The 13934-nt window shown below is 43.4% G+C and overlaps 1 protein-coding gene across 1 annotated transcript in view; it reads left to right on the top strand.

The window, feature by feature from the left end:
- Positions 1-13934, top strand: part of WTIP (WT1 interacting protein) — a 125840-nt gene that overhangs the window by 94463 nt on the left and 17443 nt on the right. The window contains exon 3 of the mRNA XM_030581983.1: positions 423-490. Coding sequence (XP_030437843.1) covers positions 423-490 — 68 coding nt within the window. The remainder of the gene's footprint in view (positions 1-422; positions 491-13934) is intronic.

Raw genomic sequence — 13934 nt, 5'->3', positions numbered from 1 at the left:
AGTTTTACAGAAGCCGTTTTGTCAGCAGTATTAGCAGATGCAATTGTGTCTGGGGATGTTATATAAGAATATGACATTTATATCATACTTTTCGGACTGTTCTTTAATAAAAGGAGCATTCAAGCAGTGTGACCCTTACAGGCAAGGATTGTCTCTCTTCTGGGTTTGTAGAATGCCTAGCACAATGGGACCCCAATCTCCACTGAGTACAGAGCACTATCGTAATATAAATATTAGCTAATAATGCAAATTAGAAAAGGGAAATAATGGGGAGGGAGTGCCCCTGAGGTCAAATGTTGAACATATCATTCTTGATGGTGTTCAGTACATCATCTGTTTAAAAAAAAAAACACATTTGTATTGGAGACTCTTGCTATGGAAATGGAGTACAAGACTCTGACAGTAAAATATTTTACTAACAGGGAGAAGACTGCGAGGAAAAGCCTTCTACAATGTCAATGGTAAAGTGTACTGTGAAGAAGACTTCCTAGTAAGTAAGATTTCAGCCTTTCTTCCGTTTGTTTTTAAAAGTGAGCGTTGTTTGTTTGTTTGTTTTTGTGTTGGCTGATATGTAGTGTGAGGCCAGTTAGCCTTTGAGCCTGTCCCTGCACCTACTGAAGTCAGCGGGAGTTTTGCCATTGACTTCAGTGGCAGCAGGATCGGGCCCTTAGTCTGAAGTGGTAGCCATGAAACCAAGTGCATAACTGTCTGTAAATCATCTCACAGTATAAATTACAAGAGTAAACACGAGCTGTTCAAGCTTTGGGGTTGAACTGCAGCAACAAAGCTTGCCAAGCCTAAGCTCAAACTCAAACATCTGGGGAATACCAATCATAACAAGAAGGGAGACTTCTTAGACTGCAGTGTGTCATCACTGTGTACAGTGTTGCTTTATTAAAGGCATAGTTTTAATCACTATTCTGTAACTGTGTGGAGCTGCAGTGTGGTTTGCTGAAAACTGTCAACCATGGAGGAACAACTAATTTTCTCTCAATAGACCCAGTGACTTTGCAAGTGCTGTATGCTATTAGGGGCTGATTCATGAAAAGAAAAATGGAGCTGCTGAGCTGTGTTCCAAAAATACGTTTGTTCAGTTAAGGGGAGGATTCTACAAGTAATTCAACGGACAGAAAATGATTTGGTTGAATGACAGTTACTCTATATGTCATCGAGATTAAGAGGAGATGAGGTTTGAGAACTGGAATCAGAGAGGAGTGTCAAATGTTTGCTTACAGGTTAGCAAATGAAAGAATCAATTTGTTGAATTTACAGCATCTGGCTCCCTATTTATTGAAACAGCAACATCCTTTTGGAGGCTTAGTGTCTGAGGTTACCCCACATCCATATGTCATGAGGGTATTAATATCTTCACACAACCTCAAACAATGCTTGTCCCACACCAAAAACTTTAACTGACAGTTCCAGGGCTTCAAGTGCATTTCTCATCAGTGCAGCCCATAAAAATCAAGGGAATCTCTGGTATAGGAATCATATCTACCTTCATACCTACCTGTACACACTCCTAGTCCCATCCTATGTGTCACCAGAACTAGAACCGGTTGAAAAAAGGTAACTATATTTTGCAAAAAAATTTCAAAAGAAATGAATCTTTTTTCATTTCATTTGAAATTTTGGTAGGGAAAATCCCATGTGCTCTCATTGCTTTTACTCCTTACCCTCGCCGTTTTCCAGTGGAAGAAGGAGGAGGAAAGTAAAAAAAAAGAAGTGAGTGAGTGGGATTTTACCACCAAACAAAACATGTCAATATTTTAAAAAAATATATACAAAATTTCTTTGTTTGATTTTTTTTTTTGGTAAAAAACAGGAAATTCTGGAGAAATCAAAATACTTGTAATTACACTGAAAAGTTTTGCAAAACACCATATTTCAAGTAATTTTTGTTTTAGCTGAAAAATGTTATTCTCTTCCAATAAAACCTACTTCTCCTGCAAGCCAAACACCTGCTTATTCAAATACAAAGACATGCCCTATATTCTGACCTGGTAATTTCTCCTTTAAACAGCCTACAGTTTTTATATTACTCTTTGCAATACCTTCATCTTCCAATCTGCCAGCCTTGTTTTTGAAATACAATGAACTGTTTTCTTAGCACCCCCCACCCTATCCCTCCTCACAATATTATATTAATGATATTCTAATGTATATTATATTAATAATAATAAGCAGTACTCACCTATGTTTTCCAGGGATATTTCTTGCTGCTTATTGCAGCACTCAGCAACTCCTGATCTTGTTGTACAGCGACAAAAAAATAAGGGACTGTTGGCAACCCTACCCTACTTTATGCTTAGGACTGGTTGAAAATTTTCCATTGAGACTGTTATTCAATAGACAATAGGGACTTTGACTAAACAAATTGTGCACAGACGGTGCCTGCTTTCCTCAGAACATTTCAATAATTTGTTGAAAACCTGAGAGCCTTTCAGCTAAAATCCCAGAACTGTTGGTCAAAAACCTTTTTGGTCAAAACTTTTCAGTTTTCAGCAGAAAATCTTTTATTAAGGTTTTAGATAAAAGTTGAACATTTCTGCTGAAACCCCCCTCATCTCCACCATTTTTTGAGCAGCTGCTCTTCCTGCACTCACCCCCACCCTCTGTTCTAGCTACAGGATCTTGGAGTGGGTAGGCTGGCAGCGAACACTCCCTACGAAGCAGAGGTTGTAGGGATCCTAAGGTGAACTCTGGTCCACTCAGGGCATCCCTGAGTACTAGGTTTGTGAAGCTGAAGCATTTACTGGTGAGCTCTGACAGGTCTTAAGGTCTTGGCTTGCTGTGTGCTGCCTCGGGAACAGACCTTGGGAGGCTGCTGGGGAGCCAGCGGACACAGTGAAGCTCTGAACCCTTCATTGCCTGTGCTGTAAACCAATTGCTTTAGAAAGAACACATCCTCCAGCAGCTTCCCAGGATACAAATCACAACAAGAATGCTGGGAATTGTTTTATTTTATATATATAAAAAATTCTAACCTAGTTCTTTAGTCTAGACTTGCATAACATGGGGCCTAAAGTTTGAAATGCTATAGCTCAGCCATTAATTAGCTGGAGGCAGCTAAAAGAAAGGTGAGGCGGTGAGCCTTTATTTAAAGAAGGAGCCATTTTAACTGCTTCTGACCCCTAAACTATTGAACAGAGTTACTCCTAGCTGCTTAGAAAATCTGGTCATTCCCTTAAGGAGTAAGTGCTATAAGTCTGTAGCCAATATGCAGCGCTTGATCTCCACTGTAGGTACGAATCTCCATGCAGCTTCAACTCTGGATTCCCTCCGGATGTCACCGTAACACTGAAGTAGAGATGTTAGAGACAGGGACACTACTGAAGTATGAGATCATCCAATCCACCTCTCTGCCAATGTGCGATTGTTTCCTACAGTCTGTTTTCTAGTGTTTTGTCCAGTCTAGTTTTAACCATGCCAAGGGAAGGAGCTTCTATCCACCATGCCAATAGCAGATGTCAGTCAGAAATAATCCTATGGGGATGCGTTTGGAAAAATGGTCACATTTAAGGTTTTTAGCTTAAAATGTGTTAGGCTAGATTCTCTGCTATGCCCCTTGCCAGAAACAACACAGATGACCCCCGCTCAGGAAGAGGGTGCCAATCTAACATCCAGAAGCCTCCAACAACTGCCTGCAGGCTGCCCTCCAGCCCAGAACCTGCACAGCCCTCAGTGCTCTGGCCACTCCTCCTCCTATGACAGCATGCCCCCAACCACCCCCAGGCACGGCCCCCAGGCTGGATGCCTGGACAGCAGCAGGGTGACATCTGCCACACTTACGATATTCCTGCACCAGGGAAATTCTCCTTTAGCTCGCTGCAGCCCCGTTATGGTCAGAGCTAGAGCAAAAAACCCACTGATCTAGGCCAATTTCTGGCCCCACCCCTCTATTACAACCATAAAAGACGATGACTGAAGAGCTGCTTTCAGGCTGCCTATATTATAATTCTAGCCATGCCAACAAGCATTTGTCTAACTCGGGCACCCATGTTCTCACGTGGCTTTTGTCTGCAGTGTGAACAGGATAATATGGTTATAAATCATGTTAGGAAATCCTAGGGCAGCTTCATTGAGCTACAGCGCAGCACTTCTGTAATGGTGTGATCCTGTACAGGTGACAAACAAAATGAGCTGTTGAGCACAGAGTCTCCTAACTGCATTTTTCAGGGCAGGGACTGTGTCTCCCTCTGTGTTTAGAAAGTGCCTAGCACTCTGTGGCCACAGGTGGAATCCGAATAACAACTCCTCAGCCAGAAAGCCCTGTTCTGACACAGGCTTGTGGCATAGACAGCAATGTAGCATTTCCATTGATTCCCAGAGGCAGCTGCATGGTCGTCAATGTTTCATTGCCCACAGACCCTTAGAAATAGCAATTGTCACTGCCTCTTATCTCCCTCTCAGCAAGAGAGACAATGAGGGTCAGCAGGGCAGTGATGTCTCTTTGTCACCTGGCGAAGAACCCCTCACAGTCGGATCATGAACCAGAGTGGTGCTATTTTTAACGGAACAGCTTTGAGTTCAGTTCAGTTTTCTGTTTGTGGAACTTAGTGAGACCCTAAAAAACTGATATTCTGTCTGATCTGGGAGAACATATGGCTCTTCTCATAAGAGTGTAGGTTTCCCCTGGCATCCTTGGCCACTTCATCCCCTCCTGACGCAGTCATGCAGCAGGATGTACGTTGGCTCTTTCTGCTCCAGAGGCATCTGCATTTCAGTGATGATGCGATTTCTGGACCATATTTTCAGAAGATTTCTGCTCCCATTTAAGTAACAACATAGATGTCCAGATTTTCAAAAGAGCTCAGCATACTGGCTGCATATCAGATGCTGAACTCTCTGGAAGTCTGTCCATAAGTGTCACAATGGGAGTTGCTAGGTGCTGAGCATTTTCTGAAAATGTGTCCCATTGTTTGTAAAGCACTTAGAGATCTTTATGGATGAAATGTAGATGTTATCGTCGTTATTATTCACTATGAGCGAGTTCCACTGCACCACCAAACCTGAAGGCAGGACATAAGAATGGCCATACTGGGTCAGGTCAAAGGTCCATCCATCCAGCCCAGTATCCTGTCTACTGACAGTGGCCAATGCCAGGTGCCCCAGAGGAGTGAACCTAACAGGTAATGAAAAAGTGATCTCTCTCCTGCCATCCATCCCCACCCTCTGACAAACAGAGGCTAGAGACACCATTCCTTACCCATCCTGGCTAATAGCCATTAATGGACTTAACCTCCACGAATTTATCTAGTTCTCTTTTAAACCCTGTTATAGTCCTAGGCTTCACAACCTCATCAGGCAAGGAGTTCCACAGGTTGACTGTGCGCTGTGTGAAGAAGAACTTTATTTGTTTTAAACCTGTTGCCCATTAATTTCATTTGGTGACCCCTAGTTCTTATATTATGGGAATGAGTAACTAACTTTTCCTTATTCACTTTCTTCACACCACTCATGATTTTACATACCGCCATCATATCTTAGTCTCCTCTTTTCCAAGTTGAAAAGTCCTAGTCTCTTTAATCCCTCCTAATATGGGACCCATTCCAAAACCCTAATCATTTTAGTTGCCTTTCTCTGAATCTTTTCTAATGCCAGTATATCTTTTTTGAGATGAGGAGACCACATCTGTAGGCAATATTCAAGGTGTGGGCGTACCATGGATTTATATAAGGACAATAAGATATTCTTCGTCTTATTCTCTATCCCTTTTTTGAATAATTCCTAACATCCTGTTTGCTTTTTTGACTGCCGCTGCACACTCCGTGGACGTCTTCAGAGAACTATCCACGATGACTCCAAGATCTCTTTCCTGATTAGCTGTAGCTAAATTAGCTAGCATCATATTGGAAAAAATAACCCCAACTATACATACAATATGCATTACTTTACATTTATCCACATTAAATTTCATTTGCCATTTTGTTGCCCAATCACTTAGTGTCGTTAGATCTTTTTGAAGTTTGGTTTTAACTGTCTTAAGCAGGTGAGTATCATCTGCAAACTTTGCCACCTCACTGGACATAGATACACCCAGCAAAACTATGGGTAGGTACATTCTTCTCAGTTCTCCACCTGTTTTCTCTTATTGACAGCATGGATTCTCTCTGTCTTCACCTGTGGAGAGGGACCACTGAAAGTCTTTAGTGCTGTTGGTGGAGTTGCAGATAAGGCAGAGAGGATGGAGTGGGACAAAGAGGTACTAGAGCAGTAGCTCCCAACTTTTTTGGGCCAGGAACGATGGGAACGATGAGTGCCTTTCACAGCCAACTACATAGGAAGGTGCTGTCCTCAAGTAAGGGGTCCTGGGGGAGGTCAGGTCCTGCCTCCAGTGGCTGGGGGGGAGATCTAGAGGGGGTTTCAGAGTTCACCCTGCACTCACCCCCCGGGAGCAGCTCCTGCAGCTCCACTCCTGGGGGGCTATCAGGGCAATCTCCAGAGTTGCAGCACTGCTCGGATTTGGCCCTGCTCTCCTGACAGGGACGCCTTTGAGCCAAATTTGTGTGAGTGGTGCTGGGGGGGGGAGCAGCGCTACTCACTCAAATTGGGCCTGGTCGGCCCGGCATCATCGTGAAACATTCTGGTTTGCGCCCCACAAGCGAAGTGGGGCGCAAACCAGTCATATACTAGAATGACTGATGCTGTGGCAGTAGTGATGCTATAGCAAGTAACGGCCCTGCTTGTACCCAGTGTTATGAATGTATATGTTAAAGACTAGGGCTGTCAAGCCAGGGCCACACAATAGATGCATGGCTCACTCCATTTTTTAATTTGACATCCCAGTTCCAGCTCTCCGCTGCAGATGCTGAACTATGCCATCGCTATAAAAGTTTAAACCTGGATTGTGTTGCTTAAATGCAGTGAGTGAATCAGATAAAAAATACAGATCATTCTGCTTCTCTAGAAGTATATTCTTGAGATAACTAATCTCTGTTAATTTCCAGTGGAAGCACTTAATGCAGCGCACTATTGAACATAAAAAAAATATTATATAGATTTCCTTTGGTTTCAGGGGAGATGCCAGTGCTCCCTATCCTCTCTTTAAGGTAGCAAGTCTAGCAACATGTAGCTCTTGCCTCACTCCTATTATGATAGTTACTTCATGAAAGGAGATAAAACAAATGACAGTTTAATCCTCCCCTGAAAGCTCATAGAACACACATGGCTAACTAGCCATTGCAGGGGCGCTGTTCTTGGAGGAGTGAGTAAAAATAAATGCCTTCCGCTATAATAAATAATCCCAGTCAGACAATACTTGTTCCATTTTATTGATAAATTGCTGTATAATTGGGGAGGGGGGATGGAGGGGAAAGAAAAATAGTTCAGTAATTTTTAATCATGGCCAATTTGTCTTTCCTCTTCAATGTTTAAATATCCCACAAAGTAATTTTAAATAAATTATTGATGTTCTTGGCAAAAAGATTTAGAAAATGTCACCAAAGTCTGAGATATATTATCATCTTTGTCATTCTTTTAGATAGGGTTTTTTCCCTTCTCTCTACTGAGGTAGTAGCATTGAGGAGAAGCAGGGGGATCTTGTGGAGACTGAGCCCACATCCAGACTACCCCGCCGTATCGGCGGGTTAAAATCGATTGCTCGGGGATCGATATATCGCGTCTAGTCTAGACGCGATATATCGATCCCCGAGCGCGCTTACATCGATTCCGGAACTCCATCAACCCGAACGGAGTTCCGGAATCGACACTGAGAGCTGCGGACATCGATCCCGCGCCGTCTGGACGGATGAGTAATTCAATCTTAGATATTCGACTTCAGCTACGTTATTCACGTAGCTGAAGTTGCGTATCTAAGATCGATTTTCCTCCCCTAGTCTGGACGAGGCCTGAGACAAGAGAATTTCCCCCTAGAGAGGGGATGAGAGAGAAGATGACCCACACATGACAGATGTTAGTCACGTCACTTAGTACACTAGTAGAAAGTGCTCGATACTATGGCAATGAGGGCTGTACAAGAACTTGTGTAGGCAGCACAAGTAGTACTGCCGATAGTTAAGGTTACCTGATTTTCCATTATAAGGGTCTTTTTTCAGTTACTTGTAACTTTGCCAAACTTTAGCCGTTTACACTGAAATTTTCCATACCAGGTGTCTGCCTCAGGCTAATAATAAAAAAATAAGTTGCAACTCACCCAGTTCAGCCATTTCTGTGAAAAAAATTAGGGAAAATGCAGTGCCTTTTGCCCTCCCCGTTTGAAAAATAAAATCACCAGATTTGACCAACCAGTCAGTTTGCAGATGCTCAGTAGAGTTTGGCAGCTAAATGTTCCAAAGATTCCATCTGCATGGAGCATGCTCCAGGCCCTCACAGGTCCTAATGCTGTCCAGATTGTAATGCACCATCCCCATAAAATTACTGAGAATGCACCAGCCCACAATGCTGGGGCTAAGCAGAGATGTCCCTCCATGTGCGCCTCCCCTCTGCCAGGGACCCGCTGTGCACCAGGCACAGGAACTGAGAGCTTTCTCCTCTGCTCTCAGTGCACCCCCTACTGGTACTGAGGCAGCATGGAAGAGGAGAAAGGAGGAGCCTGACTCGAATGAAGGGTAGGGAGGAAGGGACGGGGGCAGGAGCCTGTGGGGATGAAGGGATTAGAGCAGGACCTGAGAAGGTAGGAATAGGGGTAGGCATAGAGTGTTGGGTAGGCAGGAACTGGGTCATAGGAAGAATAGGGGCAGGAGACTGCGGGAAAGGATTAGAGCAGGGAAAACAGGTAGGAGCAGGAGCTGGGAGGGAGGTGGTAAAGGGGAAGGGGATAAGAAGCAGGAGACAGGGAGGGGCAGAAGGGTCTATAATTAAAGAGTATATCATACTGCCTATGCACAGAGGGCCCAAATTAAAGATGTGCAGGGAACCTCTGGCACTTCCTCACCCTTGAGTGCATGACTTTGCAATGTTAGCATTGCTTTACCATAGCGTTTTTTTGTTTTTAATGTAATATGGAATAGAATAGAATAGAACTCTCATCTGTAGGATTGGTTAACAAGAGTCTTATAAACAGATGTGTGAAACTGTTCAATAACTCCCTCCTACCAAACAAAGCCTGGACAGGGAGTATGTTATCGTACATTTCTAAAGCACCTAGTATAAATGGGGCTCAGACACTAATTTGGGTCTCTAAGCACTATTGCAATAGTAACTATCTAATAATAAGATAATTCTTTGTAGTTTTTGCATATGCATTGCTAAGCCTGGCAGTGTGGAAGATAGAGAAGCCCCATCCTGGTAGCTGGGGCCCTAGGAAGATAGTTTTTATTGAGTGTAATGGAGGCTGGTGTCAGGTAGAGTCTCAGGTTTGATTTTTCCATCTCAGTGAGTATAAATAGTTGTAGGTCTCCCTTGAGAGGTGAGCTTTGGAAGCAGTGCATTAGTCAAAGAGCACCATCTCTGCTAACTGAGATTCTTAATCAGAAAATAGACTCGTGTTGAAAAGGTAAATGGTGAAAGCTGTAGCTTGTTAGTTAGTCTCCCAGCTAATGGGAATAGTGTAGTAAATGAAGGTTTAGATAAGTATGTGAATGTAATATTTACTTTTAAATGCAGTCTACCTAAAAAAATTATTAAAATACACCTTCTAATCATAAGGCGGATAAGGGTGTTTATTAAAATCTTTAAGAAAACAATGGAAATAAAGCTTGGAAGGGGACCGGCTAATCTATTAATGTTACATAACGGGACTCAATTCTTCAAGTGCTCTCAAGCCCTGTAGTCATCCCATAGTGAGAATGCTTATAGGATCTGGTCTATTAGTTGTATTCTACACAAACAATTATATATTAGAAACAAAAAGAAAAGAAGCCACTTGTGTTAAAGTAGCATTAGGACCCCTGATGATACCACTGAAAACAAAGACAACTGATATATTATGCATTAGCATAATCCATTTGAGAGGAAACAAGATAAAATAGCAAAGAGTCCTGTGGCACCTTTTAGACTAACAGACATATTGGAGCATGAACTTTCGTGGGTGAATACCCACTTTGTCGGTTTTGGGGTAAAAAAAAAAAATAATAATAATAATAATCCAATGATTGTCCCAGTTTTCCTCAGTTTTTCTCAACAGCTTGCAAGATGCTAGTGGGATCCCAGTTTTATATTGTAAGTAGATTTGACAGTAATGAAATGAATCATCAGGATATCTTGCATTAGAGTGTTGCATCAGAACTAGAGATGGCCCAAACTGCACAATTCCTTAGTGTCCTGAGGTGTTTGGATCTGGAAGTTTGATTTGTCCTGTGAATTTTGGATCTGAATCTTAATGCAGAATTCTGGACATTGTGGAGCTGGCTGTCGTTTGGGTTCATCTCAATGTGAGACATTTATACATATGACAAAGGGGTGAGTTCTTGGCTCAGTGGAAGTCAGTGGCAAACCTCCCACTGACTTCTGTGGGGCCAGGATTTTACCCAAGGAGTTAATCCTGGAGGAGCAGCAAAGAATCTTGTGGCACCTTACAGACTAACAGACGTATTGGAGCATGAGCTTTCGTGGGTGAATACCCACTTCCTCAGATGCATCTTGCATCTGCATCTGAGGAAGTGGGTATTCACCCACGAAAGCTCATGCTCCAATACGTCTGTTAGTCTATAAGGTGCCACAAGATTCTTTGCTGCTTTTACAGATCCAGACTAACACGGCTACCCCTCTGATACTTGAATCCTGGAGGACAAATTTTTGAAGATGAAAACCCCTAAACAGGAGTTCATATAAAAACATAGGCATGTAGACTGGGACAGGTAATGATGAATGCTGCCATTGGTGAAATATTGTCAAGCTGCCGCAGGCCTGAAGAAATCTGAGAACAGCTAGAGTCCAACAAAATCTCCAAAGCCAGAAAAGAATGGTAATTGCACATATTGACCAGATACTGTAAATAAGCCAGGGAAATGTGTGGATGAAGGAAAAAAAGAACTCTCCATTTTCTGAGTAACTCAGCATTAGACAACTTTTTTTTTTTTTTTTAAGTATGTCATCCAGTTAGGAATGAAGTTTCAGACCAGGCTGATGGCTTGCCTCATAAGGTAGAAAAAGTTGTAAATGTTTAAAGATGGATCCCAAGAATCATGCTCTGGGAATCTGCAGAAGAGACACAAAAGAGGACAGATGAAATTCTGTTTTTGTGTCATCATTATGGAAAGGTTCTTGTAACTGTCCTGTGCTCTTCCTTGTTCTACTGTGTCCCAAAGAGTGTGGTGCAAAATCAAGTTGATTGCATGCCAGTCATCATTTCACTACCCTTTTCCTTGATAAGGTGCTGATAAAAAGGCCAGGTTATCTTTTCCTGTTCCTAATACTATACTCAAAAGTACATTTGTGTAACTGAAGTGCATTTAAAAGGGAAATAAAGCTCTCGTGGTTGTGTATAACTCATGCCAAACACTGGTCAGTAGAGCACGGTAATTTTTTCTGTTTGAGAGTCAGGAAAAAATGCTAGTGAGAAAGTGGTGCTTGCCCACTTCTGAAATAATTGTTTGTATTAGCTGGTGCGTCTTTTGAATTGAATTCTTTCTTGACATCTGTTTTGAATAAAATTGCATTAATGTTTTAGGACAGTGGTGGGCAAACTTTTTGGGCCGAGAGCCACATCTGGGTGGGGAAATTGTATGCAGGGCTGGAGCAGGGGGTGGGGGTGCGGGGTGCAGGAAGGGGCTCAGGGCAAGAGATTGGGGCAGAGGAGGGGTGCGGATTGCAGGAGGAAGCTCAGGGCAGGGAGTTGGGGGGCAGGGGGCAGGAGGGGTTCGGGCTCCAGCCCGGCACTGCTTACCTAAAGCAGCTCTGGGGTGGCAGTGGCACGTACCGGGGCCAGGGCAGGCTCCCTGCATACGTGCCCTGTCCCTGGCCCTGCGCCGCTCCAGGAAGCACTGCAGCCCCTGGGGGATAGGGGGCAGAGGGCTCCGTGTGCACTGCCCTTGCCACACTTCCAGGTACCTCCCCCGAAGCTCCCATTGGTCACAGTTCTCCATTCCCTGCCAATGGGAGCTGCAGGGGATGGTGCCTGGAGGCAAGGGCAACGCATGGAGCCCTCTTTCCCTGCCCAGGGGCTGCAGGGACGTGGTGCCGGCTGCTTCTCAATGCAGCACGAGGCCTGTTGCACCCCGGGGGGCAATCCCGCAGGCCAGATCCAAAGCCTTGAGGCGCTAGAACCAGGCCCACTCCTGTTTTAGGAAGATGAGTTCTGACATATACAACTTCTTACACAAATTACGTATCATGAGATGATGGGTAGCTGAAGTAAATGGTACTACATCTGGAGTGAGATACTACCTAGCATGAGTAAGAACTTCACAATCTGTCCCTTAGCGAGTACTGAAGCATCAAATTCTTAGGCCTTCACTGAATTTTTCTCATTCCTTATTCAGGCAAAACTCCCACTGACACCAATGGAATGTTCTTCACTTAGAACTAAGAAAGAAGTAATAATTTGGCCTCCACCAAACAAGACAAAAAACAGCCTCAGTGGGTGTTGGGACATGGAGGTCCTCAGGTCTCCAATGTAGCAGAGATTATGCTGTCTTCAGAGGTCACCAGATGCCTAACCACTAAGGCAAAATTCTATTCCCAAGGAGAGCTGCTTTTCAGCAGAGGTCTGTGCACAGTTTGAATGAGTATTCCTCTGATTAGTGCTCAGTTCCCTTCCTTCCCTTGCCCATGCACTTTGGGTAGAGCATGGAGTAAAGCGGAAGCCAAAAAGCAGGAAAAGGGACTGATGCTGTAGTGCGGGAGCAACATGAGCCAAACTGTCAGCAAGACAGGGCAAGGCAGCAGGACATAAAGTATGTCAGGGAAAATGCAGAACACGGTTCCAGACCGTTCCGCCTCAGTTTAACCCCTGCCATGAGACTCCAAAAATCTTAAAGCCTGAGAAGTTCCCATTTTGTTCAGTGCAGTTTAACAGCCTCATTTAATTGTGTGTAAAATAAATAAAAAAGACTATTTGCATAAAGCAAAATTTTATATTCTTTCCCTCTCCGAACGTGATCCCATGAATTTCTTGCATTGTTGTATTCCATGTACTAAGGGTCCCACGCAGAGAGCAAACAATAAAGGAGAGAGAAGACAGATGCTCTGCTAATGGGAAACCAAGGAGCAGAGAGTCTGTGAGGGATTACAGACGGCCTGGGGTTGGAATACATTATTAGCATAGCACCCAATTCAGAAATGAGTTTTCAGAATTAAATGCCTGAAGCATCTTGGCAAAAACTCCTGGTCTACCCTCTCAAAGGCCTTTTAAGCATAAAAGAGAAGGAATCTCAAATCTAGGCTGAGTGGATCAAATTCAGCAACTTTTGCAGTGCGGTATCAGTGATTTTTGGTAATTTTGTAACATTACTACAGGCAGGTCACCCACAGCATCTGCCAAAATCTAAGCTAGTTGATCTCTTCCCACTAACTTTTACTAGTTTTTTTTAATCTCCATTGAGAAAGCAAAGGGGTCTGAAGCATCTGTCAGAGGGGAAGCAATTTTTGTCACAAGTACACGGGGTCGGGGGTGGGGGGAAGCAGCAGCATCTACTTCCTGGGCATGGTTAGGCATGCTAAGGCGACATAATAACATGTCTCTAATTTAAGGGAGAAAGAAGGTCCTGAAACCTTTTCCAGATGTATTATTTCTCAGTGTGTTCGCTCTTGAAACTCCTGATGCGAGCATCAGGGTTTAAAAGATCCAGCTGAGGCTCGTTCAACAACTGATTGCACAAAGGAGAAGTTTCTCCCAGTACTTGATGGGATTACCCTCTATGCATAATTATCCATTAAATGCTCCAAAAGCATTGTTAATTTCTTTAGAATATGTTGCATGTTGGACAGAGAAGTCCTTTAAAATTTGAGATGATCACGGGGGAGAAGAAGGGCACAAAACAGACCTAAGTAATCTGGGCAGAAGGTGACCTCTTTTTCCTCTCCCATTGAAA

The sequence above is a fragment of the Gopherus evgoodei genome, chromosome 12 (genome assembly GCF_007399415.2).
Source record: "Gopherus evgoodei ecotype Sinaloan lineage chromosome 12, rGopEvg1_v1.p, whole genome shotgun sequence".
In the NCBI taxonomy this organism is placed as follows: domain Eukaryota; kingdom Metazoa; phylum Chordata; order Testudines; family Testudinidae; genus Gopherus; species Gopherus evgoodei.
The sequence above is the reverse complement of the archived record's forward strand: the minus strand, read 5'-3'. Positions and strand labels throughout refer to the sequence as shown.